The sequence below is a fragment of the Ranitomeya variabilis genome, chromosome 3 (assembly GCF_051348905.1).
Source record: "Ranitomeya variabilis isolate aRanVar5 chromosome 3, aRanVar5.hap1, whole genome shotgun sequence".
NCBI classification, from domain to species: domain Eukaryota; kingdom Metazoa; phylum Chordata; class Amphibia; order Anura; family Dendrobatidae; genus Ranitomeya; species Ranitomeya variabilis.
The window spans coordinates 669058951-669086046 of NC_135234.1; the positions used below are offsets into that span (position 1 = coordinate 669058951).

At 42.2% G+C, this 27096-nt stretch overlaps 1 protein-coding gene across 1 annotated transcript in view; it reads right to left on the reverse strand.

The window, feature by feature from the left end:
* NCKAP1L (NCK associated protein 1 like) overlaps positions 1 to 27096 on the reverse strand; it is a 325756-nt gene that overhangs the window by 253323 nt on the left and 45337 nt on the right. The window contains exons 7-8 of the mRNA XM_077297911.1: positions 14663 to 14800; positions 87 to 135 (exon numbers count right to left, since the gene is read on the reverse strand). Of these exons, the coding sequence (XP_077154026.1) occupies positions 87 to 135; positions 14663 to 14800 (187 nt within the window). The remainder of the gene's footprint in view (positions 1 to 86; positions 136 to 14662; positions 14801 to 27096) is intronic.

Genomic DNA, 27096 nt, shown 5'->3' on the forward strand with positions numbered 1-27096 from the left:
ATATTCGCAGGTTTCCAGACATCACTCTGACTCTACAGGACCAGAGATTGAATGACATTCTTTGAATGAACAGACATGACACTTACTCAGGATCCATCGTTCCATTATCTCAACAGATAAATATTCACAAGGCATCTGAAATAGACATACCGGTGTTTAGACACGACAATCTAGGCTTGCTTGGAAATTGCCAGAAGCTTCTAACTAAAAATATATTCTATTTTTTTGCACAAATAATACAAGGAAAAATAAAGTCAAATATACGTTATATGGAGAGCTATGTGATATTTGTTTAAGACAAAAAATAAAAGTGATTGTGTGTATTATCCCCTTAACGATAAGCTATATTTTTTTTCCTCCTTTTCTTCCAAGAGCCATAACTTTTTTATTTTCTGTCGACATAGCGATATTATTGTCCTATACCCTGATGACGCCGCAACTGCGGTGAAACATGTTGGGGGAACGTGTGTGCTAAATATATGTCCTGTTCTGATAGATAGTTATGACAATCCAGGTTGGTCCTTTCAATTCAAAATGTATTAAAAACAGATTATCCTTCATATTGCTATGTAAGGATACAGAGGGGAGAACCCCAAATTTAATCGATCTCTAAGAAGCCATAAAACCTAACCGTTATAAGTATTATTATTATTATTATTATTATTATATTAAGCAGGGTAATAATATGAAATTATTGTTATAAAATATCTAATTATGATTAGATATTTTATAACAATAATTTCATATTATTACCCTGCTTAATATAATAATAATAACAATAATACTTATAAAGGTTAGTTTTTATGGCTTCTTAGAGATCGATTAAATTTGGGGTTCTCCCCTCTGTATCCTTACATAGCAATATGAAGGCTTATTTTTTATGGGACGTATTGTTTTAATGAACAATGTAAAAAAATCCAAGTGTGATGTCTAAAAAGCTGTAATTCTGGTATTTTGATTTTGTTTTTCTCTTTACAATGTACCGGTATACTACATGGGTTAATTATTTTTATATATTGATAGACAGAACTTTAACGAATGCAAAGATACCAGATTTTTCTTTGTTTGTTTTAAATTTCTTAATTTTTTCATGAGGAAAAAGTGGGTGATTTAAATTTTTATATATTTTTTTTACTTTTAATACCTTTTTGTCTTCTTTAATCTTATTTTTTAGTCCTCTCAGGGAACTGATTGCTTGTAAGGGGGGAATGTGGCCCTGACCACCTTACTGATGAGTCAAAAAGTGTGTGCACCAGAGTTCTTTACAATAAACGTCATTCTCAAGATGGACTCCACCGTGTCACGATGAAGCTGGGGACTCTTCGCATTATTGAAGAACAAAGAAAACACCTTTAGAAAAATAAACTCTTCTTTACTAGGTGTTGGAACTACTGTATATACAAATGGTAGCAGGTACAGTTCTTGGATACAGTTTCTTCTGTGACACATGACAGAGGCACCTGCATGGTAGTTTTATACGATGGGACAATTCTTGTGGAGGACATTTCTATGGTACAGCTGGTTGAGCATCGCGATCTTCTTGGTACATGACTACCCGAGTCAATGTGATATGTGATAGCCACTATTCCCAATGCTGCAATCTATGAACTCTGTAAGGGAGCTCTCACTAGCTACCACTGTTATGTCCCATGAATGAGACATTTTACAGACTGTCCTGTACATTTTACATGCTGTATGGCAGTCTCTCATATTGTTTATTGTTGCTATGTGTTCCTGTGTTTTAGATAGCTGAAATCCTCCCTTTCCATGAAGTTTGTCCCTTCTGTCTCCCTCTGCTGGGTGTCATGTCACTTCCTTCTTCTTCTCCCTGTGTCTCAGTCTCCATCCTGGCTTCATTAGAGGCACATGTGCTTTCAGCTAGTCTTAAGAAAGTCTTTTTTACCAGCTGCTGTTTGCATGCATTCAACAAGAATTCTTAAGGAAATCAAAGTCTCTTCTGGATTCATCATAACATGTGTGCCTGCAGCTGAGGTAAGCTATCTGCGACCGTCGCCAATTGTAAGTAAGGTGAAGTGATTCAGCATCTCACAGAGCCATATTTGCAGCCAGAGGCCTCGGGGACAGAATAACCACCTTACTGACATGCTCCAGCCTTGTTGATCCTGTATTCTATACTGCAAACCTCCAACTCTGGTTAACACTTTACTTGCACTCTAAACCTCCTCTATTAGGTTCCTCAACTAGCCTGCCGAGAGGAGATTCTGCCACCCCTGTTGTTTTTCTGCAGTAAGGCTTGCTACTTTTTTGCATTACTGGCTTTCTTCAGCATACACCCAAATACTTCCCTCTGAGAGTCCTCCTTCCTCTTATCAGAACTTAGTCTCTGAAAAACAGGAAGTAACTCCTCATGCCAAATTATTTTTCCCCACTGTGGGCTATCCTACAGATAACCCTGACTAAACAGGAAAACTGTAACCTTTAAGGATAAAACATGTAATACAATATACAATATTTCACACAAATATAACCACGGGAGTCTTCAGGGAGGGTGTTAGCCAACTTCTCCACCTTTTCATACTTATGCTACAAACTGCAATACCATGGCTGTGCTGTATAGGAGTGCCAAGATGGCAGCAATGAAGGGCCTTTCAGCAGAACATGGTATTACTTCAATGGAAGCTGGTGCAACGGCAAAAATGCCACTTACTTGCTGTTGTCAGAGATGCACTGTGGCATCTCAACGGTTAACAGCTGCAGTCTGAATTTATCTCTCACTGTGGCTGTTTGACAGAGATGTCGGCTATTTAATTTAGCCAGAATCAACCACGTGTGAAACGGATTCATCTCAAGAGCCTGCTCCATACATCAATACTCACTCCATGATGCATACAGTATATAATTCTTGGGGCATTATATGAGAATCTGTCAGCAAGTTTTGTTATGTAGTCTGACAGCAGTATGACGTAGAGACAGATACCGTGAATTCAGTGATGTATCACTTAGTATACTGAGTGCAGAAGTTATGATAAATTCAGTTTTCTCTGTTGCAGGTTTAGGAGCTGAAATATTGAGCTGTGTATAACTCCCCCACACACACACTCACACATTGTGCTGCTCTCAGATTACATAGCAATTACCTGGTGACAGATTCCCTATAAGGGATGCATTTATCTTAAATGTATTCCTTATCAAGGCTGAAATGAAAAGTCTGCAGTCACGCTATGTGATTCCCCTGTATGCCTTGTGCGAGCGGGTGGTCACGTGATCGCATGTACGGTGGTCACATACTGCGCAACCTTCTACACTTCAGTTGTCTTCAATTGAGTGAAATCAGATTAGACTAATCAGCAAGTGAGCACTCACACTGGTATATCTGGTGTTTCAGAGGGAATATAATTTGAAAAGCCCAACCCTGCTCAAGATAATTGACAGGTTTCTTACTAAGCATACACATGGTATAGACCTGTGAATCAAATAAAGCAGTGGGTGAAGAAGCCAAGCTTGGGTGGCTCTGGACTAGTCAAGTCTTTGCCTATGGTACTAGGTAGAGAAGATCGAATCAATGTGACTCACAATTCAATTCTCGTTGAATGTGTAATTCGATTTGCGCAAATCGCTCATAAACGTTTGTCACAATTTTACAAATTGCAGTAGATTGTTACTGTCAAATAATGCTACATGGGCTTCCCCAAAATACAGTACCTCACAATTCCTGGAAATAGCTTCTCATTTTTTCTCTGCACTCCAGATTTTTGTTCCACATTCAACGTTAATTTACTTCATCCATTTTGTCGGCGCTTATATCCCACTTATCATTTCACTTACAGCTAATTTTACATTATAGAAAATGTTACTGTTTTACATAATGAAAATTGTGAACAGGTACAGAATTCACACAAACAAAGAGAGAGAAGTGTTCACATCAGTGCACCAGATCCAGACAAGAAATCCACAATGGGTGCGATGCACGAAAGAAACCTTGGACCGGCTCCCATTTGAAAAATGAGTGTTCAACGCTCAAAACGCATGGACCACGTGTTTCATATTTTAACCCTTTTTAAGAGTATACCAATAAAATATTGTTTTTATATTAAAAAAAAAAACATTTTTCTAGGGGAGCTGGATATTTTCTCTCTACAAGTAACAGAACTCATATGTCCATAACAAGCATCATGACTAACACATTGTCCTTTGCCAAACTCTGCCATCTCTCTTTCTTTTGCATCTCATTTCCAATGTACTAGTGCCTCTTAAAAACGTTAAAATAAGCAACATACTCTACTGGGAAACTTCACACTGTTCGTCACATCATTTCAGCACAATTAAACTAAATGCAACTTTCGGAAAATTTATTTGCTGCCAAACAAATTTTGGGGAAAAATTTGCCAAACTTGGCGAATTTGGACAACAAAATATTCGATCACCTCCTGTTCTCAGTCCAACTATATTTTGCCTGAAAAAGCCAGAATGTTTTAGAGAAAAACATATCTGGTGGCAACTGTGCAGCCAGGCTCTGATTCATGCCGTCTCCAAAAGGAAGACACCTCCACATGCACACAGATTTTGGGATTATCGTCTCTTGTCCGTGGAAAATAGTATTCTGATTGGCTGATACCCAAAGTGCTAAGAATAGAAAAAAGAACTCTCTCTGTCTCATATGGAGAGGCAATGGGGAGGCACAAGGTTTAATATGCAAGGTTCTTGCCCTTAATTAGTTTACAGTCCATTTACAACACAGCAATTTTAATATACCAGTCTAGGCCATCCTGGAAACACAAACCCAGGGTCAGGTATAAAAAAGATGGGATAAACAAAAAAAAGTGGTTCACATGTGGGGGTCTGCCTATGCTGGTTGTGATCCATGATTCATTTTCTCCCCTACCTACAAGGAAGCAGAAGAACAACTAGGTATTTTCTGTTATTTCTCCCTTTTTATTTTACAACTGTTTTTTCATATTTGTGTGTTGTTTTGTTTTTATCTTTTTATATATTTTCTTGTAACCATTGTATTTTTATATTAAGGCTTACAAATTTTAATAAGTCTGGTCTTTCTATGCTCTAAAGAATCAATATCTTTTCAGAGAGTGTCTGACAGTTACATATTATTTGCGGACTCATCGCCCCATGGGTTTGATGAGTGGTGGCAGCATGTTGTGTATCCAATGTGTGTAGTCTGTGTCGGTGTGTGATTTATGCTCACTTTATAGCCTTTAACAGAGGTAGAGTGCTGGATTGAGTGAGAGGAGATAAATTAACCCTTGCAGGTGCACCCACATCACGTGCTGAGAAGTGTGAACGTGACATCAAGCGACAGGTCCTCTCGGATGATTAGCTGGCTTGGCCACACACTAGCGATTTAGATGACAGTGTGGAGAATGAGTTGTCTTACAGATGATCTGTAATAGTTGTTGTTTTGAAAGACAGCTCCATAGATCACACTGAAAAATTACTGACAAAGTACAGATCTGTATCAGTTTTGTAGCTGGGGTGGAAGCAATGAATATTGATGAAGTCACAATAGTCGGTGCATGATCATTGCTCCCAGACTGAAGTCTGTCAAAAATGTTTTAATAATATCAATGGCTGCATTTGACAACAGCCAAAAAAAGGCAGCACAATGATCTATACCATCTGTCAGCATCTGCCAGACACTTTTGTGTAACAGAAAGGAAGGCACTAACAGTAGGTAGCAAATCGAAATTTGCATGTTTCAGCCCCTAAAATCACTAGTACAGTATTTGGGCGGATCGGCCGCGGATCGGCAGCGGATCGGCCGCGGATCGGCAGCGGATCGGCAGCAGATCGGCCGCGGATCCGCAGCGGATCGGCCGCGGATCCGCAGCGGATTGGCCGCGGATCCGCAGCGGATTGGCAGCGGATTGTCCGCGGATCCGCAGCGGATTGGCCGCTGCGAATTCGAAGCAGTTTTCCATCAGGTTTACAGTGCCATGTACACCTAAGGAAAACCAAATCCGCTGTGCCCATGGTGCGGAAAATTCCGTGCAGAAACGCTGCATTGTATTTTCCGCAGCATGTCAATTCTTTGTGCGGATTCCGCAGCGTTTTACACCTGTTCCTCAATAGGAATCCGCAGGTGAAATCCGCACAAAAAAAACACTGGAAATCTGCTGTAAATCCGCAGGCAAAACGCAGTGCCTTTTACCTGCAGATTTTTCCAAAATCGTGCGGAAAAATCTCACACGAATCTGCAACGTGGGCACATAGCCTTAGGGTTAGGGTTGGAATTAGGGCTAGGGTTTGAAATAGGGTTAAGATTAGGCTTGTGGTTAGGGTTACGGATAGGGTTAGGGGTGTGTTGGGGTTACAGTTGTGGTTAGGGTTGGGATTAGGGTTACGGTTGGGATTAGGGTTAGGATTAGGGTTGGAATTAGGGTTACGGTTGTGTTGCGGTTAGGGTTGTGGTTAGGGGTGTGTTGGGGTTAGGGTTGTGATTAGGGTTATGGCTACAGTTGGGATTAGGATTAGGGGTGTGTTGGGGTTAGTGTTGAAGTTAGAATTGAGGGGTTTCCACTGTTTAGGCACATCAGGGATCTCCAAACGCAACATGGCGCCACCATTGATTCCAGCCAATCTTGCGTTCAAAAAGTCAAATGGTGCTCCCTCCCTTCCAAGCCCCGACGTGCGCCCAAACAGTGGTTTACCCCCACATTTGGGGTACCAGCGTACTCAGGACAAACTGGGCAACAACTGTTGGGGTCCAATTTCTCCTGTTACCCTTGCAAAAATAGAAAATTACTTGCTAAAACATAATTTTTGAGGAAAGAACAATTATTTTTTATTTTCACGGCTCTGCGTTATAAACTTCTGTGAAGCACTTGGGGGTTGAAAGTGCTCACCACACATCTAGATAAGTTCCTTCGGGGGTCTAGTTTCCAAAATGGGGTCACTTGTGGGGTGTTTCTACTGTTTAGGCACATCAGGGGCTCTGCAAATGCAATGTGACGCCCGCAGACCATTCCATCAAAGTCTGCATTTCAAATGTCACTACTTCCCTTCCGAGCCCTGACGTGTGCCCAAACAGTGGTTTACCCCCACATATGGGGTATCAGCGTACTCACAACAAACTGGGCAACAAATATTGGGGTCCAAATTCTCTTGTTACCCTTGTGAAAATAAAAAATTGCTTGCTAAAACATCTTTTTTGAGGAAAGAAAAATGATTTTTTATTTTCACGGCTCTGCGTTGTAAACTTCCGTGAAGCACTTGGGGGTTGAACGTGCTCACCACACATCTAGATAAGTTCCCTTGGGGGTCTAGTTTCCAAAATGGAGTCAATTGTGGGGAGTTCCTACTGTTTAGGCACATCAGGGGCTCTGCAAACGCAACCTGACGCCCGCAGAGCATTCCATTAAAGTCTGCATTTCAAAACGTCACTACTTCCCTTCCGAACCCTGACGTGTGCCAAAACAGTGGTTTACCCCCACATATGGGGTATCAGCGTACTCAGGAGAAACTGGACAACAACTTTTGGTGTCCAATTTCTCCTGTTACCCTTGGGAAAATAAAAAATTGTGGGCTAAAAAATCATTTTTGAGAAAAGAAAAATTATTTTTTATTTTCATGGCTCTGCGTTATAAACTTCTGTGAAGCACTTGGGGGTTCAAAGTGCTCACCACACATCTAGATTAGTTCCTTGGGAGGTCTAGTTTCCAAAATGGGGTCACTTGTGTGGGAGCTCCAATGTTTAGGCACACAGGGGCTCTCCAAACGCGACATGGTGTCCGCTAATGATTGGAGCTAATTTTCCATTCAAAAAGCCAAATGGCGTGCCTTCCCTTCCGAGCCCTGCCGTGCGCCCAAACAGTGGTTTACCCCCACATATGGGGTATCATCGTACTCAGGACAAACTGGACAACAACATTTGGGGTCCAATTTCTCCTATTACCCTTGGGAAAATAAAAAATTCTGGGCTAAAAATCATTTTTGAGGAAAGAAAAATTATTTTTTTATTTTCACGGCTCTGCGTTATAAAATTCTGTGAAGCACCTGGGGGTTATAAGTGCTCACTATGCATCTAGATAAGTTCCTTGGGGGGTCTAGTTTCCAAAATGGGGTCACTTGTAGGGGAGCTCCAATGTTTAGGCACACAGGGGCTCTCCAAACGCGACATGGTGTCCGCTAACGATTGGAGCTAATTTTCCATTCAAAAAGTCAAATGGCACGCCTCCCCTTCCGAGCCTTGCCGTGCACCCAAACAGTGGTTTACCCCCACATATGAGGTATCAGCATACTCAGGAGAAATTGCCCAACAAATTTTAGGATCCATTTTATCCTGTTGCCCATGTGAAAATGAAAGAATTGAGGCTAAAAGAAATTTTGTGTGAAAAAAAAGTACTTTTTCATTTTTGTGGATCAATTTGTGAAGCACCTGGGGGTTTAAAGTGCTCACTATGCTTCTAGATAAGTTCCTTGGGGGGTCTAGTTTCCAAAATGGGGTCACTTGTGGAGGAGCTCCAATGTTTAGGCACACAGGGGCTTTCCAAACGCGACATGGTGTCCGCTAACGATGGAGATAATTTTTCATTCAAAAAGTCAAATGGCGCTCCTTCCCTTCCGAGCCTTACCATGTGCCCAAACAGTGGTTTACCCCCACATGTGAGGTATTGGTGTACTCAGGAGAAATTGCCCAACAAAATTTAGGATCCATTTTATCCTGTTGCCCATGTGAAAATGAAAAAATTGAGGCTAAAATAATTTTTTTGTGAAAAAAAAGTACTGTTTCATTTTTACGGATCAATTTGTGAAGCACCTGGGGGTTTAAAGTGCTCACTATGCTTCTAGATAAGTTCCTTGGGGGGTCTAGTTTCCAAAATGGGTCACTTGTGGGGGAGCTCCAATGTTTAGGCACACGGGGGCTCTCCAAACGCGACATGGTGTCCGCTAAAGATTGGAGCCAATTTTTCATTCAAAAAGTCAAATGGCGCTCCTTCCCTTCCGAGCCCTGCCGTGCGCCCAAACAGTGGTTTACCCCCACATATGAGGTATCAGCGTACTCAGGACAAATTGGACAACAACATCCATCATCCAGTTTCTCCTTTTACCCTTGGGAAAATAAAAAATTGTTGCTAAAAGATCATTTTTGTGACTAAAAAGTTAAATGTTCATTTTTTACTTCCATGTTGCTTCTGCTGCTGTGAAACACCTGAAGGGTTAATAAACTTCTTGAATGTGGTTTTGAGCACCTTGAGGGGTGCAGTTTTTAGAATGGTGTCACTTTTGGGTATTTTCAGCCATATAGAACCCTCAAACTGACTTCAAATGTGAGGTGGTCCCTAAAAAAAATGGTTTTGTAAATTTTGTTGTAAAAATGAGAAATCACTGGTCAAATTTTAACCCTTATAACTTCCTAGCAAAAAAAAAATTTGTTTCCAAAATTGTGCTGATGTAAAGTATACATGTGGGAAATGTTATTTATTAACTATTTTGTGTCACATAACTCTCTGGTTTAACAGAATAAAAATTCAAAATGTGAAAATTGCGAAATTTTCAAAATTTTTGCCAAATTTCCGTTTTTTTCACAAATAAACTCAGAAATTATCGACCTAAATTTACCACTAACATGAAGCCCAATATGTCACGAAAAAACAATCTCAGAATCGCTAGGATCCGTTGAAGCGTTCCTGAGTTATTACCTCATAAAGGGACACTGGTCAGAATTGCAAAAAACGGCAAGGTCATGAAGGGGTTAACAGTATATTCATTTTTTCATTTGCGCCTCTTTTTAAGTCACTTTATGTGTTCATCTAGATTTTTTTTTATTTTGACAAAGGTTTCCAAATAATTTTGCCTGATTCATAATTTTCAACTTTTTGAATAGTCGTAAACATTTTTGGAAATGTACTCTAGTTTTCCTCCAGTGTGATTTCATGAATTACAGAAATCCTCCCCCCACACCCACCTCCTATAACCCCTTCCACAAATCTTGCAATATTTTGCAAAATGTGCAACTCTTTGTACTAAAAAGGCACGAAAAATGTAAAGTAAAAAATAAAGACAATTTTTGTCTTTGCACAATATCCATGAATTGTGTGCACCAAGTTGAAGAATCAGGCACAAGAAACAGCAACGAATACCCCAAGACAAGATGAAAAGTGATTTTAAAAAGAATGCAAATGAAGACTAGGGCTATATGGTTCCAATTAAATATTCCTGATATATAATGACAACTAAAATAAAACACTAAAGGTCCGATTTATTAAGGTGGTTATGCAAGAATTCTGGCATAAACAACTTAATAAGTGGCAATATTTTTGCGCAACTCAGAAGTTACAAAAAAACATATTGTGACATTTGATGCTAGTTTTGTCCATATATTCTAATATGGGACAAGCATGGGTTTAACAGGGCATGGCTATGCCCACCAGTCACACATTATGCCCTTAGAGATTCACCCACTCTGGTAGGTATTAGGTACTAAGTGTAGAATACATAAAGAACACAGAGTTTAAATACCAAAACACAAAATACGGATGCACCACAAAGTGAGCTAAAATAATAGTTAATCAACAAAGACAAATTCCATAAAATTACAAACTGTCTTTATTATATATCAAAAATACAACAAACCATATGTACAATAAAAGGCATTGCCCCACAAGGAAGCAACAGTGAAACGTGCGTCGGGGCACCTGCGCATTGGTTGGGCATTAGCATGGGTAAGATGATCTGGTGTTACCGTCCTTAGTGCTTGTGTAGCAATTAACTGGCCATTATTACTTGCTTGAGCTATCTTAGCTTTGTCATATGATGTTATATGATTGGTTAGGTATAACAATGCCTGGCACTGTATATTCAGTGTTCTGCTGCCCTGCCTTTTTGTGACATGTGGTGGTGCCTCAATACATGCATTTATATGTTATGCACTTTATTTATGAATAGCTTTAAGTTATGCATGTCTGGGGTTCCCCAATATGTTCACATTGTACCCTCCATTGCTTTCATGGTTAACATTGCTGCACGCCTGCTCTTTTACTAACTGATTTCCAATATGGATCTAATCTTTTATTGTACATGTCGTTTGTTGTATTTTTGATAAATAATAAAGACAGTTTGTAATTTTACGGAATTTGTCTTTGTTGATTAACTATTAATTTAGCACACTTTGTGGTGCATCCATATTTTGTGTTTTGGTATTTAAACTCTCTGTGTTCTTTATGTATTCTATACTATTTATTTGAGAGTACCTTCCTTAGGAATATGTATTTTATACTTCATTGATTCTGGTATGTTCTCATTAAGTACAAAGTGTTAGGTAGAGTTCACACAGGCAATATAGTTTTGGTCCAAACACGTGCAGTTTTTATTGGTTTCCACAGGTTGCACAGCACTGAAACAAGTTCACAAACATAAATCCTTAGCCTTGTCGAGGCCATAACTAAACAGAACAGACCCTAACTACTCATACTTGGCTTAACTAGCCCCAGCTTGATCTAACAAAACAGCTATAGTACATAGCAACAATTGATACATGCTGTTCTATGCACAAGGCCTGTGCAAACTCTTCTCAGAGAGAGATTTAGCTCCAAGACATGTCCAGTCTGGTCAGCTTCCCTGAGCTGACTCCCCAGCCAGCATATTTGCCTCTGCTACATCCAGCAGAGTAACTCCCCAGTCACTCCATTCAGAGAGAGACTCTGGCATGTCTCTCTCTCAGCTACAGTTCATATCTTAGCTGGTCCCACAATGAATCTACTTTCTGCTTCTTAAAGAAATCATGCAGGTGCTTCTAATCAAACACTGCAGAGCTGGGATTTAACCCTGTTCTTCCCAGCAATGCTGCATATCCCCCCTCTGTCCAAAGCCGAGAGCAGTATACCATCTGCCAACCCATAGTGCCAACAGGGGGTCATTCTATCAAAAATTGATTATTGTCTCCCAGCTTCCTGGGAATACCATTCACACAGGGCTCTGCCATTCCACTGAGACTGCCCTGACCAAAATTACTAATGACTTTTTTACAGCCAAAGCTAACAGACAATTCTCTATACTCCTCCTCCTAGACCTGTCCTCTGCCTTTGACACAGTTGACCACTGCCTCCTACTACAGATCCTCTCTTCCTTTGGGGTCAAAGACCTCGCCCTATCCTGGATCTCCTCATACCTTGCCAACCGCACATTTAGCGTTTCCTACTCCCATACTACCTCTTCATCTCGCCCCCTCTTTGTTGGTGTCCCTCAAGGCTCTGTCCTAGGACCCTTACTCTTCTCAATCTATACACTCGGCCTGGGACAACTCATAAGGTCCTATGGCTTCCAGTACCATCTATATGCCGATGACACTCAGATCTACCTCTCTGGCCCAGATGTCACCTCTCTGATCTCCAGAATCCCAGAGTGTCTATCAGCCATATCCTCCTTCTTCTCCTCTCGCTTCCTCAAGCTCAATGTGGACAAATCTGAACTAATTATCTTTCCTCCATCTCGCATATCTTCCCTACCTCATCTATCTATCAAAATAAATGAAATCACACTTTCCCCTGCCCCCAAAATCCGCTGCCTCGGAGTAACCCTACACTCTGCCCTGTCCTTCAAACCGCACATCCAAGCTCTCTCCACCTCCTGTCACCTCCAGCTCAAAAATATTTCCAGAATCCGTCCTTTCCTCAACCCACACTCTACCAAAATGCTCGTGCATGCCCTAATCATCTCCCGCCTCGACTACTGCAACATACTCCTCTGTGGCCTACCTTCTAACACTCTCACACCCCTCCAGTCCATCCTTAACTCTGCTGCCCAACTAATTAATCTCTCTCCTCGCTACACTCCTGCTTCCCCTCTTTGCAAATCCCTTCACTATCTCCCAATTTCTCAGCGTATCCAGTTTAAATTACTAACACTGACCTACAAAGCCATCCATAATCTTTCTCCTCCGTATATTTCCACACTAATCTCTCAATATCTTCCCTCACGTAATCTCCGGTCCTCCCAAGACCTCCTCCTCTCCTCCACGCTTATTCGCTCCTCACCCAATCGCATCCAAGACTTTTCCCGAATATCACCCATCCTCTGGAATTCAGTGCCCCAACACATCCGGTTATCCACTACTTTTGGATCCTTCAAAAGAAACCTGAAAACCCATCTCTTCAAAGAAGCTTACAGCCTGTAAAGACCACACAGCCAACTCAACACCATTGAAGCTACTGCAACCCTCGACCTACTGTCTCCTTCCCCATAATCCTATAGAATGTAAGCCCGCAAGGGCAGGGTCCTCGGCCCTCTGTACCAGTCAGTCATTGTTAGTTTTGTTTACTGTAATTGATATTTGTATTTTGATGTAACCCCTTCTTATGTACAGCACCATGGAATTAATGGTGCTATATAAATAAATATTAATAATAATAATAATAATAATAATCTACAGATTATATCACTCACAAAGGCTCTGCCTCCTGCACATCAACATACTGCTCAGCAGACCCACAACCTCACACACAGTGCACACAGCACTACTAATGCATACACATAATAAGCATGCAAACTCATTGCACACAGTCCTATACACTGCACACACTACACTAGCCTGAGCTCAGTACACAACATCCTCTTCTTTCATCAAGAGCAAAAAAAATCTTCACATTATGTGATCCTGTCAACACACATCATGTGTTCATCTCTGCAGATCATGTGTACATCACCACAACAGACTCCTGGCGGCATATCTGATTACTGAGCACTACCACTTCAGTGCACAAGTCCCATAGCATACAAGTCCTTGAGCACTCGTACTTTGTGGGGTATGGAACCACAGTCTGTGCATATGTCGACCTGGGCCATGGGATAGTTCTTGGCATTGCCATCGATACACCTTACACCCACCCCATGGACTAGTGGACTAGCACATGTGGAAATGTGGTCCTTTCCAGGGTCATAAAACTCCCATCAGTTTTCATTGGTTTTCATCGGTTGCATGGCACCAAAACAAACTCATAAACATAAATCCCTAGCCTTGTCCAGGTGCTAACTAAACAGAACAGAAAACAAAACAACTATTGTTCATAGCAACCACTCATACTTGTGGTTCTCTGCACACGGACTGTGCAGACTGTTCTTAAAGAGAAATTGAGCTCTGAAACACATCCACTCTGATCAGCTTCCCTGAACTGACTCCACAGCTAGCACAATAGTCGCTGCTACTGTACATCGAGCAGAGTGACTCCTCAGTAACTCCATTCAGAGAGTGACCCCAGCATGTTTCTCTCTCATCTACAGCTCACATCTTGGCTGGTTCTACAATTAATCTACTTCCTGCTTTTTAGAGAAACCATGCAGATGCTTCTAATCAAATACTGCAGAGCTTGGGTTTAACACTGTCCTTCCCAGCTATGCTACAGCCAGAAACTTACTCCGGAAATGTACTCCAGTCTTTCATGGAGCACATTTCTGAAAGCGGTGCACACCATTTAATAGATGCGCCAGTGACAAGAGCCACTTAATGAATTTGATGTATTCTATTCCAGCAAGCCCCTTCCAGGGAGGTCCATTTAGGTGGTTTATGCCAAACTTTTGGCATGGAAAACCCTGAAATGTTACAAGTAGGTAGAATGAGACTTAGCATGGAAAAGTTTGCCTGACAAATTCTTCAAAGTTTACGCCACTTTAATGGCAAAGGTTCATGGATGAGATAGGCGAATGTTAATCCTGCTTGCCTTAAGGTTGGTGTCCTATCACTTCCTTATCTTACCGTGTCTGATGTGCATGGAGAAATCATTGCTGCAGGATTGCTGAGGAGGCTTAATAACTGGGCCCCTCTCCATTGCTCTGCTGAATGGGACCTCAGACAGAACAAGAAGTGGAGGGACATCAAGGCATCAGTAACCGTCTAAAGAGAAAAAGAAGGAGGAAAAGAACAAACATACTTGTAAACAGAGTGTATATAGCATTTTATTTTGGAAAGTTGTATACTGCAGTAATCACATGATAATTAATGCATCATGATAAATGGTTTTATAGGTAAGAAAACATTACAAATTGCAAAACCGTTTCCTCAAAAACCTTTATATAATATTGTTTAGCCACAAGGAGAAAGTACATATGATGATGCCAATCAAGGTCCAGTGTGGGTCTTACAACTATATATTGCTAGAATTCACTGGAAATTTTACTTTTTGCAGTATAAATCTGGTACTTTCCATCAACTATTAAAAAATATTAGCAATTTCTAAATATGTAACATGAATAACATTTACATAGCATGAATATGTTAGGGAAAATGCTCAGGACTTCACTTTTGTTTTCTCTTTTTGTTTACTAGCTGCAGATTCCATCATATGGCAACAGTCAACGTAATAAAGACTTACAGAGCCGATGTGAATTATCATCAATTTAATGGCAGCCTGTAGTCAGTAATGTAGTTTTGACCACAGACTGGTAAGGGATCAGTGCTTGAAACTTGAAATTCTGCTGTTCAAAACTTCATTTTTACCCGGGGGTATAAAAAGAAGAGCCTGGGACACCCAACGCAACTTTAATTGGGGCCCCCTGAACAACATCAAGTGGCCTTCCTGCTGTGCTGCCCACTATGACAGAAGCACATTAACACCCCCTGCATGTTACTACCAGGCCGTCCTCCAGTGCTGCATGCAGTCGGCACTGTAATAAGATGAGTTAGGCCTAGTGATGGGCGGGCCCATGGATGTTCTGGTCCATCGTGTTCGGCCAAACGTTTAAAAAAAAAGTTTGGTTTGAGTACTGGAAAGGTACAGTGCTGTGCAAATTAATTGGGACAAAGCAAAAAAATAAAATGTTATAATGCACTGTTACATATTAATTCTGAAAATTACCTTTTTCCACTGGCTAGTTGACCAAGATTAATTTATTATATATTAAAACTGTTTTGAATCACTGAGTGGTAACCAACTTACAATTTTACTTAAAAAATGCTTTGTCCCAATTAATTTCCACAGCACTGTACTTGAACTCGGATCCCATTCAAATAAATGAGGGGCCCGAGCATCTGGCGTTTCCCAGCTTTGATGGGTGGTAAGTTCGTTCCCATGCTGTCACACAGATGACTGCATGTGAGCCAGCAGCTGTAACTGGCAGTAAAAGGGTTACCGTTGGTCACAGGAATCGGCTGATAAGAGTACTAGTCTCATCATCATACACCTGGTCTCACTCATGGAAGCTAGAGCAGATGTACGATGATGAGAGTATTCACAAGCCGGAGCCTGTGCAATAAATAAATAAAATACAAAAATGGCGTGGTGTCCCCCCATTTTTGACAACTTGCCAAGCTAAAGAACACAGCAGGAGGCTGGTATTCTCAGACTGGTAAGGGGCCATGGATATTCGCCCTCCTCAGACTCAAAATAGCAGCCCACAACAATCCCAGAAAAGGTGTATCTATTAGATTTTGATCCAATTCTGGCTCTTTGAATGGCTCTTCCCACTTTCCCTGGTGCAAGTGGGGTAATAGACTTGGGGTTGATGTCAGCTGTGTAATATTAGCTGACATCAATCCCTGGGGTTAGACAAGGAGAAGTGTCTACCAGGCGCCCCCATTACTAACCCCCTAGTCAAATGTAATAAAAGCAGAGACAGAGTAAAGTCCTTTAATTGAAATAAGAACAAAGACTCCTCTATTTGAAATAAAAACTCCCAACACTCTTTTACTGACTGAGCAGAGCATGAGAAACTCTCCCTGAGACCGGCGGTAACCTTAATGACATCACCGCCGATCACAAGCAAAGCTTCTCATGCTCTGCTCAGTGTGAGTCGGCCGGCCTTTAGAACAGTCACATTACTGATGTGACCGCTCTCCAAACCATCTGGATCGTCGTTGGACATGACCATTAGTGGAATATTGGCAGAAAGGTGAGTATAACTTTGTTTTTTTATTTAAATATTTTGGGTGATTAAATGGGTAAAAGAGGGTTGTGAAGTTTTTTATTTTAAATAAAGGAGCATGTGTGTTTATTTCAAATAAGGGACTTTACTCTGTCTCTGTCTTTATTACATGTGGCTATGATGTTAGTAATTGGGGTATCTTACTAATCCATCCAAAACTATTACCCCACTTGCTACCACACCAGGGCAAGTGGGAAGAGCAAGGCTAAATACCAGAATTGGTGCATCGTAGGGATGTGACATTTCAGGGGTGGCTGAGGGCTTATGTTCTTAGTCTGGGAGACTGCCAATACCAATGGCCTCTTCCTAAGCTATTAATATCAGCTTGCAGCTGTCTTCATAGTATTTGCTGGTTAGTAAATATAGGGAGGACTCCACATCATTTTTTTGGGAGTCTCCTATATAATAACCAGTAAAGGCTAAGCAAACAGCTGTGGACTCATATTAATATTCTGGGAAGCTTTATAGCTATTGGCCCCTTCCCAGAATATTAACATCATGAACGTTATGAAAATAACGGTGAACCCAATGCCATTTTTTTTCTTTATTTATTCACAAGTACAGTAAAATACACACCTAAGATAACTTTAGTTTACAGCGTCCAGGTGTTCCTGCAGCTGGAAACAAGTAATCTTAAAGTGTCTCTCAAAGTTTCCCATGAGGATTATGGGCCTCGCAGCTGCTGGGAGACCCGGTGACTGTGAACTCTGGTGGTTACCTGAGTTCACAGCCACAGGGTTTCGCAGTATCTCAAGTGCCGGACTGATTAATGCTGGAGTGTCAAGTGCCAGACTTATGGTCGTTCGTCAGTCCGGCACTGGTCTATGCAGCATGAGAACCAGTTGCTATGAACTCAGGTCAACTTACAGTAAGGTTATTTCAGTTCACAGTGGCCCTGCCCTAATGAGAACTAGGCGCTGTGAACTGAGATAACCTTACTGATGTCACCTCAGTTCCCAGCAGCCATGTCTCACAGAGCACAGCTCCAGTTTAGTTAAATATATAATTTTAAAAAATGGTGTTGGCTCCCCCTCATCTTTAACACCCAGCCAATTTAAAACAGACAGCTGCTAGCTGCATCCCTCAGCTGTCAACTTTATTTTGGCTGGTTATGAAAAATAGAGGGGTCTCCACTCGTTTTTTTATAATTATTTAAATAAATAATTTCAAAAACAGCGTGGGATTCCCCCCCATTTTTGAAAGCCAGCCAAGCTAAAGTAGACAGCTGAGGGATGGTATTCTCAGACTCAGAAGGTACTATGGATATCGGCCCTTGCCAGACTAAAAATAGCAGCCTGCAGCTGCCCCAAAAAAGGCGCATCTATTAGATGCACCAGTTCTAGTGCTTTGCCCAGCTCTTCCCTCTTGCCCTGATGCAGTAGCAAGTGGCATAATAGTATTGGGGTTGATGTCAGATTTGTAACATCAGCTGACATCAAGCCCAGGGGTGGGTTAGTAATGGATAGGCGTCTATCGGACGCCCCCATTACTAACCCCGTATGTTTAAGTTAAAAAAGCACACACAGAGTAAAGTCCTTTATTTGAAATAAAAACTCCCCAACCCTCTTTTACCCGTTTATTTTCCCCAAAAAATAAAAAAAACACAATTTTCATCACCTAACTGCAGATAATTAACTGGATTATAATCCATATGTCCCAGAACAAGGTCCAACTCTGCTACATATGAATGCATTGCTGAGCAATGGCATGATGCAATCACTCAGCCCTGCATCTAGGATGCACTGAGCTGAGCATGAGAACGCGGGTGCCTGTGACAGGCAGTGACGTCATTAAGGTTACCGCCAATTGCAGACAGAACGTCTCACGCTCTGCTTAGTGTGTTCCGACTGCTGTAGAGAGTGGTCAGTTCACTGATGTGACTGCTCTTCCATCAATCCAGATTGTCATGGGATATGGCTATTAACCCCTTCACCCCTGGGCCCTTTTTCATTTTTGTGTTTCTGTTTTTTGCTCCCCTTTTTCCCAGAGCCATAACTTTTTTATTTTTCTGTCAATATGGCCATGTGGGGCTTGTTTTAGGCGGAACAAGTTGTACTTTTGAATGACACCATTGGTTTTACCATATTGTGTAAAATGGGGGAAAAAATTCAAGTGTGGTGAAATTGCAAAAAAAGTGCAATTCCACAACTTTTTTTTTTTTTTTTTACCATGTTCACCAAGTGCTAAAACTGATCTGCCTTTATGATTCTCCAGGTCATTATGAGTTCGTAGATACAAACATCTATAGGTTCTTTTTTATTTAAATGGTGAAAAAAAAAATCCAAAGTTTCTTAAAATAGTTACCATTTTCTGATACCCGTAGCTAGGGTTGAGCGAAACGGGTCGTTCATTTTCAAAAGTCGCCGACTTTTGGCTAAGTCGGCGTCTCATGAAACCCGATCCGACCCCTGTGCTTGTCGGCCATGCGGTACGCGACTTTCGCGCCAAAGTCGCGTTTCAATGACGCGAAAAGCGCCATTTCTCAGCCAATGAAGGTGAACGCAGAGTGTGGGCAGCGTGATGACATAGGTCCTGGTCCCCACCATCTTAGAGAAGGGCATTGCAGTGATTGGCTTGCTGTCTGCGGCGTCACAGGGGCTATAAAGGGGCGTTCCCGCCGACCGCCATCTCACTGCTGCTGATCTGAGCTTAGGGAGAGGTTGCTGCCGCTTCGTCAGAAGCAGGGAGAGCGTTAGGCAGGGTCCACTAACCACCAAACCGCTTGTGCTGTAGCGATTTCCACTGTCCAACACCACCTTCGGTGTGCAGGGACACTGGAAGCTACATTTTTTTTTTTTCTCTCAGCGCTGTAGCTCATTGGGCTGCCCTAGAAGGCTCCGTGATAGCTGTATTGCTGTGTGTACGCCACTGTGCAAACCAACTGCTTTTTTCAAAGCACATATCCTCTTGTTCCTTCCTTTCTGCACAGCTATCTTTTTTGTTTGTCCACACTTTTTATTTAATTTGTGCATCAGTCCACTCCTATTGCTGCCTGCCATACCTGGCTTACAATACTGCAGGGAGATAGTAATTGTAGGACAGTCCCTGTTTTTTTTTTTTTGTGGAAGATTAAGATTGGCATTTCTGCTACAGTGCCATCCCTGTGTGTGCCATCTCTCACTGAGTGGGCCATAGAAAGCCTATTTATTTTTTTTCTTGATTTGTGTTCTAAAATCTACCTCAACACAAAAACACTACATCAATCAGTGGGAGAAAAATATTGGCCTCAGTCAGGGCTTGTGTGCCACCTCTCATTCAGTGGGCCATACAAAGCCTATTTATTTTTTTTAATATTATTGGGTTTCTAAAGTCTCCGTAAAAAAAAAAAAAATACATAAAAAAACAGTGGGAGAGTAATATTGCCCTTTCAGCTTGTGTGCCAGTCTTGACTCCTGGGTGTGCCACCTCTCTCTCTCTAATTGTGGGCCATAGAAAGACTATTTATTTTTTTGCTTTTTTTAATATTATTTGGTTTCTAAAGTCTCCCTGAAAAAAAAATACATAAAAAAACAGTGGGAGAGTAATATTGCCCTTTCAGCTTGTGTGCCAGTCTTGACTCCTGGGTGTGCCACCTCTCTCTCTCTAATTGTGGGCCATAGAAAGCCTATTTATTTTTTTGCTTTGTTTAATATTATTTGGTTTCTAAAGTCTCCCTGAAAAAAAAAAATACATAAAAAAACAGTGGGAGAGTAATATTGCCCTTTCAGCTTGTGTGCCAGTCTTGACTCCTGGGTGTGCCACCTCTCTCTCTCTAATTGTGGGCCATAGAAAGCCTATTTATTTTTTTGCTTTGTTTAATATTATTTGGTTTCTAAAGTCTCCCTGAAAAAAAAAATACATAAAAAAACAGTGGGAGAGTAATATTGCCCTTTCAGCTTGTGTGCCAGTCTTGACTCCTGGGTGTGCCACCTCTCTCTCTCTAATTGTGGGCCATAGAAAGCCTATTTATTTTTTTGCTTTTTTTAATATTATTTGGTTTCTAAAGTCTCCCTGAAAAAAAAAAATACATAAAAAAACAGTGGGAGAGTAATATTGCCCTTTCAGCTTGTGTGCCAGTCTTGACTCCTGGGTGTGCCACCTCTCTCTCTCTCTAATTGTGGGCCATAGAAAGCCTATTTATTTTTTTGCTTTGTTTAATATTATTTGGTTTCTAAAGTCTCCCTGAAAAAAAAAAATACATAAAAAAACAGTGGGAGAGTAATATTGCCCTTTCAGCTTGTGTGCCAGTCTTGACTCCTGGGTGTGCCACCTCTCTCTAATTGTGGGCCATAGAAAGCCTATTTATTTTTTTTGCTTTTTTTAATATTATTTGGTTTCTAAAGTCTCCCTGAAAAAAAAAAATACATAAAAAAACAGTGGGAGAGTAATATTGCCCTTTCAGCTTGTGTGCCAGTCTTGACTCCTGGGTGTGCCACCTCTCTCTCTCTAATTGTGGGCCATAGAAAGCCTATTTATTTTTTTGCTTTGTTTAATATTATTTGGTTTCTAAAGTCTCCCTGAAAAAAAAAAATAGATAAAAAAACAGTGGGAGAGTAATATTGCCCTTTCAGCTTGTGTGCCAGTCTTGACTCCTGGGTGTGCTGTTGTGAATTTGGATTCTGGGCTCCCCCGGTGGCCGCTTGTGGAATTGGACTTGTCATCCTCTTTCCTGTTTCACCTGTTCCATCAGTAGTGGGTGTCGCTATTTAAGCTCATTTCTCTGGTGGTTTCTTGCCGGTCAACAATGTTATCTGATGCCTCTCAGTGCTTGTTCCTGCTTCTGACAACTACTAGATAAGTTGGACTTTTGTCCATGTTTCGTTTTGCCTATTTGTTCCAGTTCACAGCTGAAGTTTTGTTACTGTGTCTGGAAAGCTCTCGTTGATCAGGGATTGCTACTCTGGCGTTATGAGTTAATGCCAGAGTTTAAGGTAATCTCTGGATGGTGTTTTGTTAGTGTTTTTCTGCTGACCATGAAAGTATACTATCTGTCTTCTGCTTTCTAGTAAGCGGACCTCAAATTTGCTAAGACTATTTTCCTGCTGCGTTTGTTGTTTCATCTGAACTCACCGTCATTATATGTGGGGGGCTACTGTCTTCTTTGGAATATTTCTCTAGAGGTGAGCCAGGTCTTATATTTCCCTCTGCTAGCTATTTAGGTCTTAGGCCAGAGCTGGGCATCTAGCGATAAATAGGAAATGCTACCTGGCTATTTCTAGTTGCGCGGCAGGCTTAGTTCATGGTCAGTATAGTTCCATCTTCCGAGAGCTTGTCCCTCTATAGGCTTGCTATGATCTCTGCCTGCAGAGATCATGACAGTTTGACCGGCCAATAAAGTGTTAAAGACCCAGGTTGAGAAAGGAGAGTTATAAGAAGTCTGCTGGAATTTTTTTTTTTTTTTTTTTTTTTTTTTCCTCCAGTTTGCCTTGCTGCAGTCTTTTTTCTCTCTCTCCTCCTAATCTCTGTATGGCTCTGTGTGCACCTGACAATAATGGATCTTCAGAGTGTAACTGCGGGTTTGAATAATCTCATCACGAAAGTACAAAATTTACAAGATTTTGTGGTACATGCTCCAGTATCTGAGCCGAGAATTCCTTTGCCGGAGTTCTTCACAGGGAATAGAGCTAGCTTCCAGAATTTCCGAAATAATTGTAAGCTTTATTTGTCCCTGAAGTCTCGTTCAGCTGGAGACCCTGCTCAGCAGGTTAGGATTGTGATTTCCTTGCTCAGGGGTGACCCTCAAGATTGGGCCTTCTCATTGCCAGCAGGGGATCCTGCGTTACGCGATGTGGATGCGTTTTTTCTGGCCTTGGGCTTGCTTTATGAGGAACCTCATTTGGAACTTCAGGCAGAAAAAACTTTGATGGCACTATCTCAGGGGCAAGACGAAGCTGAGGTTTACTGCCAAAAATTCCGTAAATGGTCTGTGCTTACTCAGTGGAATGAGTGCGCCTTGGCGGCAACTTTCAGAGAAGGTCTCTCTGATGCCGTTAAGGATGTTATGGTGGGGTTCCCTGTGCCTGCAGGTCTGAATGAGTCCATGACAATGGCTATTCAGATTGATAGGCGTCTGCGGGAGCGCAAACCGGTGCACCATCTGGCGGTGTCTATGGAAAAGACGCCAGAAAGTATGCAGTGTGATAGAATTCTGTCCAGGAGCGAGCGACAGAATTTTAGACGGAAGAATGGATTGTGCTTCTATTGTGGGGATTCTACTCATGTTATATCAGCATGCTCTAGGCGTACAAAGAAGCTTGATAAGTCTGTTTCCATTGGCACCATTCAGTCTAAGTTTATTTTGTCTGTAACCCTGATTTGCTCTTTGTCATCCATTGCCACGGACGCCTATGTTGACTCTGGCGCCGCTCTGAGTCTTATGGATTGGTCCTTTGCCAATCGTTGTGGTTTTGATTTAGAGCCTTTGGAGACTCTTATTCCTCTGAAGGGGATTGACTCCACCCCATTGGCTAATAATAAACCACAATACTGGACACAAGTAACCATGCGTATCAATCCGGATCACCAGGAGATTATTCGTTTCCTGGTGCTGTATAATTTACATGACGATTTGGTACTGGGATTGCCATGGTTGCAGTCTCACAATCCAGTCTTGGACTGGAGAGCAATGTCTGTGTTGAGCTGGGGATGTAAGGGTATTCATGGGGACTTACCTTTGGTTTCTATTTCGTCGTCCATTCCCTCTGAAGTTCCTGAGTTCCTCTCTGATTATCAAGACGTCTTTGACGAACCCAAGCTTGGGTCGTTACCTCCGCACCGTGAGTGCGATTGTGCCATAGATTTGATACCGGGTTGCAAATATCCAAAGGGTCGTTTGTTTAATCTGTCTGTGCCGGAACATGCTGCTATGCGGGAATATATAAAGGAGTCTTTGGAAAAGGGACATATTCGTCCATCTTCTTCTCCCTTGGGAGCTGGGTTTTTCTTTGTCTCAAAAAAGGACGGCTCTTTGAGACCATGTATTGATTATCGGCTTCTGAATAAGATCACTGTTAAGTACCAATACCCATTGCCATTGCTTACTGATTTGTTTGCTCGTATAGAGGGTGCTAAGTGGTTCTCTAAAATTGATCTTCGTGGGGCGTATAATTTGGTGCGGATCAGGCAGGGGGATGAGTGGAAGACCGCATTTAATACGCCCGAGGGCCACTTTGAGTATTTGGTCATGCCTTTTGGTCTTTCTAATGCCCCTTCAGTTTTCCAGTCTTTTATGCATGATATTTTCCGCGATTTTCTGGATAAATTTATGATAATATATCTGGATGATATTCTGATTTTTTCTGATGACTGGGACTCTCATGTCCAGCAGGTCAGGAGAGTTTTTCAGGTTCTGCGGTCTAATTCTTTATGTGTGAAGGGGTCTAAGTGCGTTTTTGGGGTCCAGAAAATTTCCTTTTTGGGGTATATTTTTTCTCCCTCTTCCATTGAGATGGATCCCGTCAAGGTGCAAGCTATTTGTGACTGGACTCAGCCCTCCTCTCTTAAGGGTCTTCAGAGATTTTTGGGCTTTGCCAATTTTTACCGCCGATTTATTGCTGGTTTTTCGGATGTCGTTAAACCACTGACTGATTTGACCAGACATGGCGCTGATGTTGCTAATTGGTCCCCTCATGCTGTAGAGGCCTTTCAGGAGCTTAAGCACCGTTTTGCCTCTGCCCCTGTGTTACGTCAGCCTGATGTGAATCTGCCTTTTCAGGTTGAGGTTGACGCTTCGGAGATCGGAGCTGGGGCAGTGTTGTCGCAGAAAGGTTCCGACTGCTCCGTCATTAGGCCTTGTGCCTTCTTTTCTCGCAAATTTTCGCCCGCAGAGCGGAATTATGATGTTGGGAATAGGGAGCTTTTGGCCATGAAGTGGGCGTTTGAGGAGTGGCGCCATTGGCTAGAGGGGGCTAAGCATCAGGTGGTGGTATTGACTGACCACAAAAATTTGATTTATCTTGAGACTGCCAGGCGCCTGAATCCTAGACAGGCGCGCTGGTCTTTATTTTTTTCTCGCTTTAATTTTGTGGTGTCATACCTACCGGGTTCTAAGAATGTTAAGGCAGATGCCCTTTCTAGGAGTTTTGACCCGGACTCTCCTGGTAATGCTGAACCCACAGGTATCCTTAGGGAGGGAGTAATTTTGTCGGCCGTTTCTCCTGATCTGCGGCGGTCCTTGCAAGAGTTTCAGGCGGATAGACCGGATCGTTGTCCGCCTGATAGACTGTTTGTTCCGGATGATTGGACCAGTAGAGTCATCTCTGAGGTACATTCTTCTGCATTGGCAGGTCATCCCGGAATTTTTGGTACCAGGGATTTGGTGGCAAGATCCTTCTGGTGGCCTTCCCTGTCACGAGATGTGCGAGTCTTTGTGCAGTCATGTGACATTTGTGCTCGGGCCAAGTCTTGTAGTTCTCGGGCTAGCGGACTGCTGTTGCCCTTGCCTATTCCTAAGAGGCCTTGGACACACATCTCGATGGATTTTATTTCAGATCTGCCTGTTTCCCAGAAGATGTCTGTCATCTGGGTGGTCTGTGACCGTTTCTCTAAAATGGTCCATTTGGTTCCTCTGCCCAAGTTGCCTTCTTCTTCTGAGTTGGTTCCTCTGTTTTTTCAGAATGTTGTCCGATTGCACGGTATTCCTGAGAATATTGTTTCTGACAGAGGTACCCAATTTGTGTCTAGATTTTGGCGGGCATTCTGTGCTAGGATGGGCATAGATTTGTCTTTTTCATCTGCTTTTCACCCTCAGACTAATGGCCAGACCGAGCGGACTAATCAGACCCTGGAGACATATCTGAGGTGTTTTGTCTCTGCTGACCAGGATGATTGGGTTGCTTTTTTGCCATTGGCAGAGTTCGCCCTCAATAATCGGGCCAGCTCTTCCACCTTGGTGTCCCCGTTTTTCTGTAATTCGGGGTTTCACCCTCGATTTTCCTCCGGTCAGGTGGAATCCTCGGATTGTCCTGGAGTGGATGCGGTGGTGGAGAGATTGCATCACATCTGGGGGCAGGTTATGGACAATTTGAAGTTGTCCCAGGAGAAGACTCAGCGTTTTGCCAACCGTCATCGTCGTGTTGGTTCTCGGCTTTGTGTTGGAGATTTGGTGTGGTTGTCTTCTCGTTTTGTCCCTATGAGGGTCTCTTCTCCTAAGTTTAAACCTCGGTTCATCGGCCCTTATAGAATATTGGAGATTCTTAATCCTGTTTCTTTCCGTTTGGACCTCCCTGCGTCCTTTTCCATTCATAACGTTTTTCATCGGTCGTTATTGCGCAGGTATGAGGTACCTGTTGTACCTTCAGTTGAGCCTCCTGCTCCGGTGTTGGTTGAGGGTGAGTTGGAGTACGTTGTGGAGAAAATTTTGGACTCTCGTGTTTCCAGACGGAGACTCCAGTATCTGGTCAACTGGAAGGGTTACGGCCAGGAGGATAATTCTTGGGTCAATGCATCTGATGTTCATGCTTCTGATCTTGTTCGTGCCTTCCATAGGGCTCATCCTGGTCGCCCTGGTGGATCTGGTGAGGGTTCGGTGCCCCCTCCTTGAGGGGGGGGTACTGTTGTGAATTTGGATTCTGGGCTCCCCCGGTGGCCGCTTGTGGAATTGGACTTGTCATCCTCTTTCCTGTTTCACCTGTTCCATCAGTAGTGGGTGTCGCTATTTAAGCTCATTTCTCTGGTGGTTTCTTGCCGGTCAACAATGTTATCTGATGCCTCTCAGTGCTTGTTCCTGCTTCTGACAACTACTAGATAAGTTGGACTTTTGTCCATGTTTCGTTTTGCCTATTTGTTCCAGTTCACAGCTGAAGTTTTGTTACTGTGTCTGGAAAGCTCTCGTTGATCAGGGATTGCTACTCTGGCGTTATGAGTTAATGCCAGAGTTTAAGGTAATCTCTGGATGGTGTTTTGTTAGTGTTTTTCTGCTGACCATGAAAGTATACTATCTGTCTTCTGCTTTCTAGTAAGCGGACCTCAAATTTGCTAAGACTATTTTCCTGCTGCGTTTGTTGTTTCATCTGAACTCACCGTCATTATATGTGGGGGGCTACTGTCTTCTTTGGAATATTTCTCTAGAGGTGAGCCAGGTCTTATATTTCCCTCTGCTAGCTATTTAGGTCTTAGGCCAGAGCTGGGCATCTAGCGATAAATAGGAAATGCTACCTGGCTATTTCTAGTTGCGCGGCAGGCTTAGTTCATGGTCAGTATAGTTCCATCTTCCGAGAGCTTGTCCCTCTATAGGCTTGCTATGATCTCTGCCTGCAGAGATCATGACAGTGTGCCACCTCTCTCTCTCTA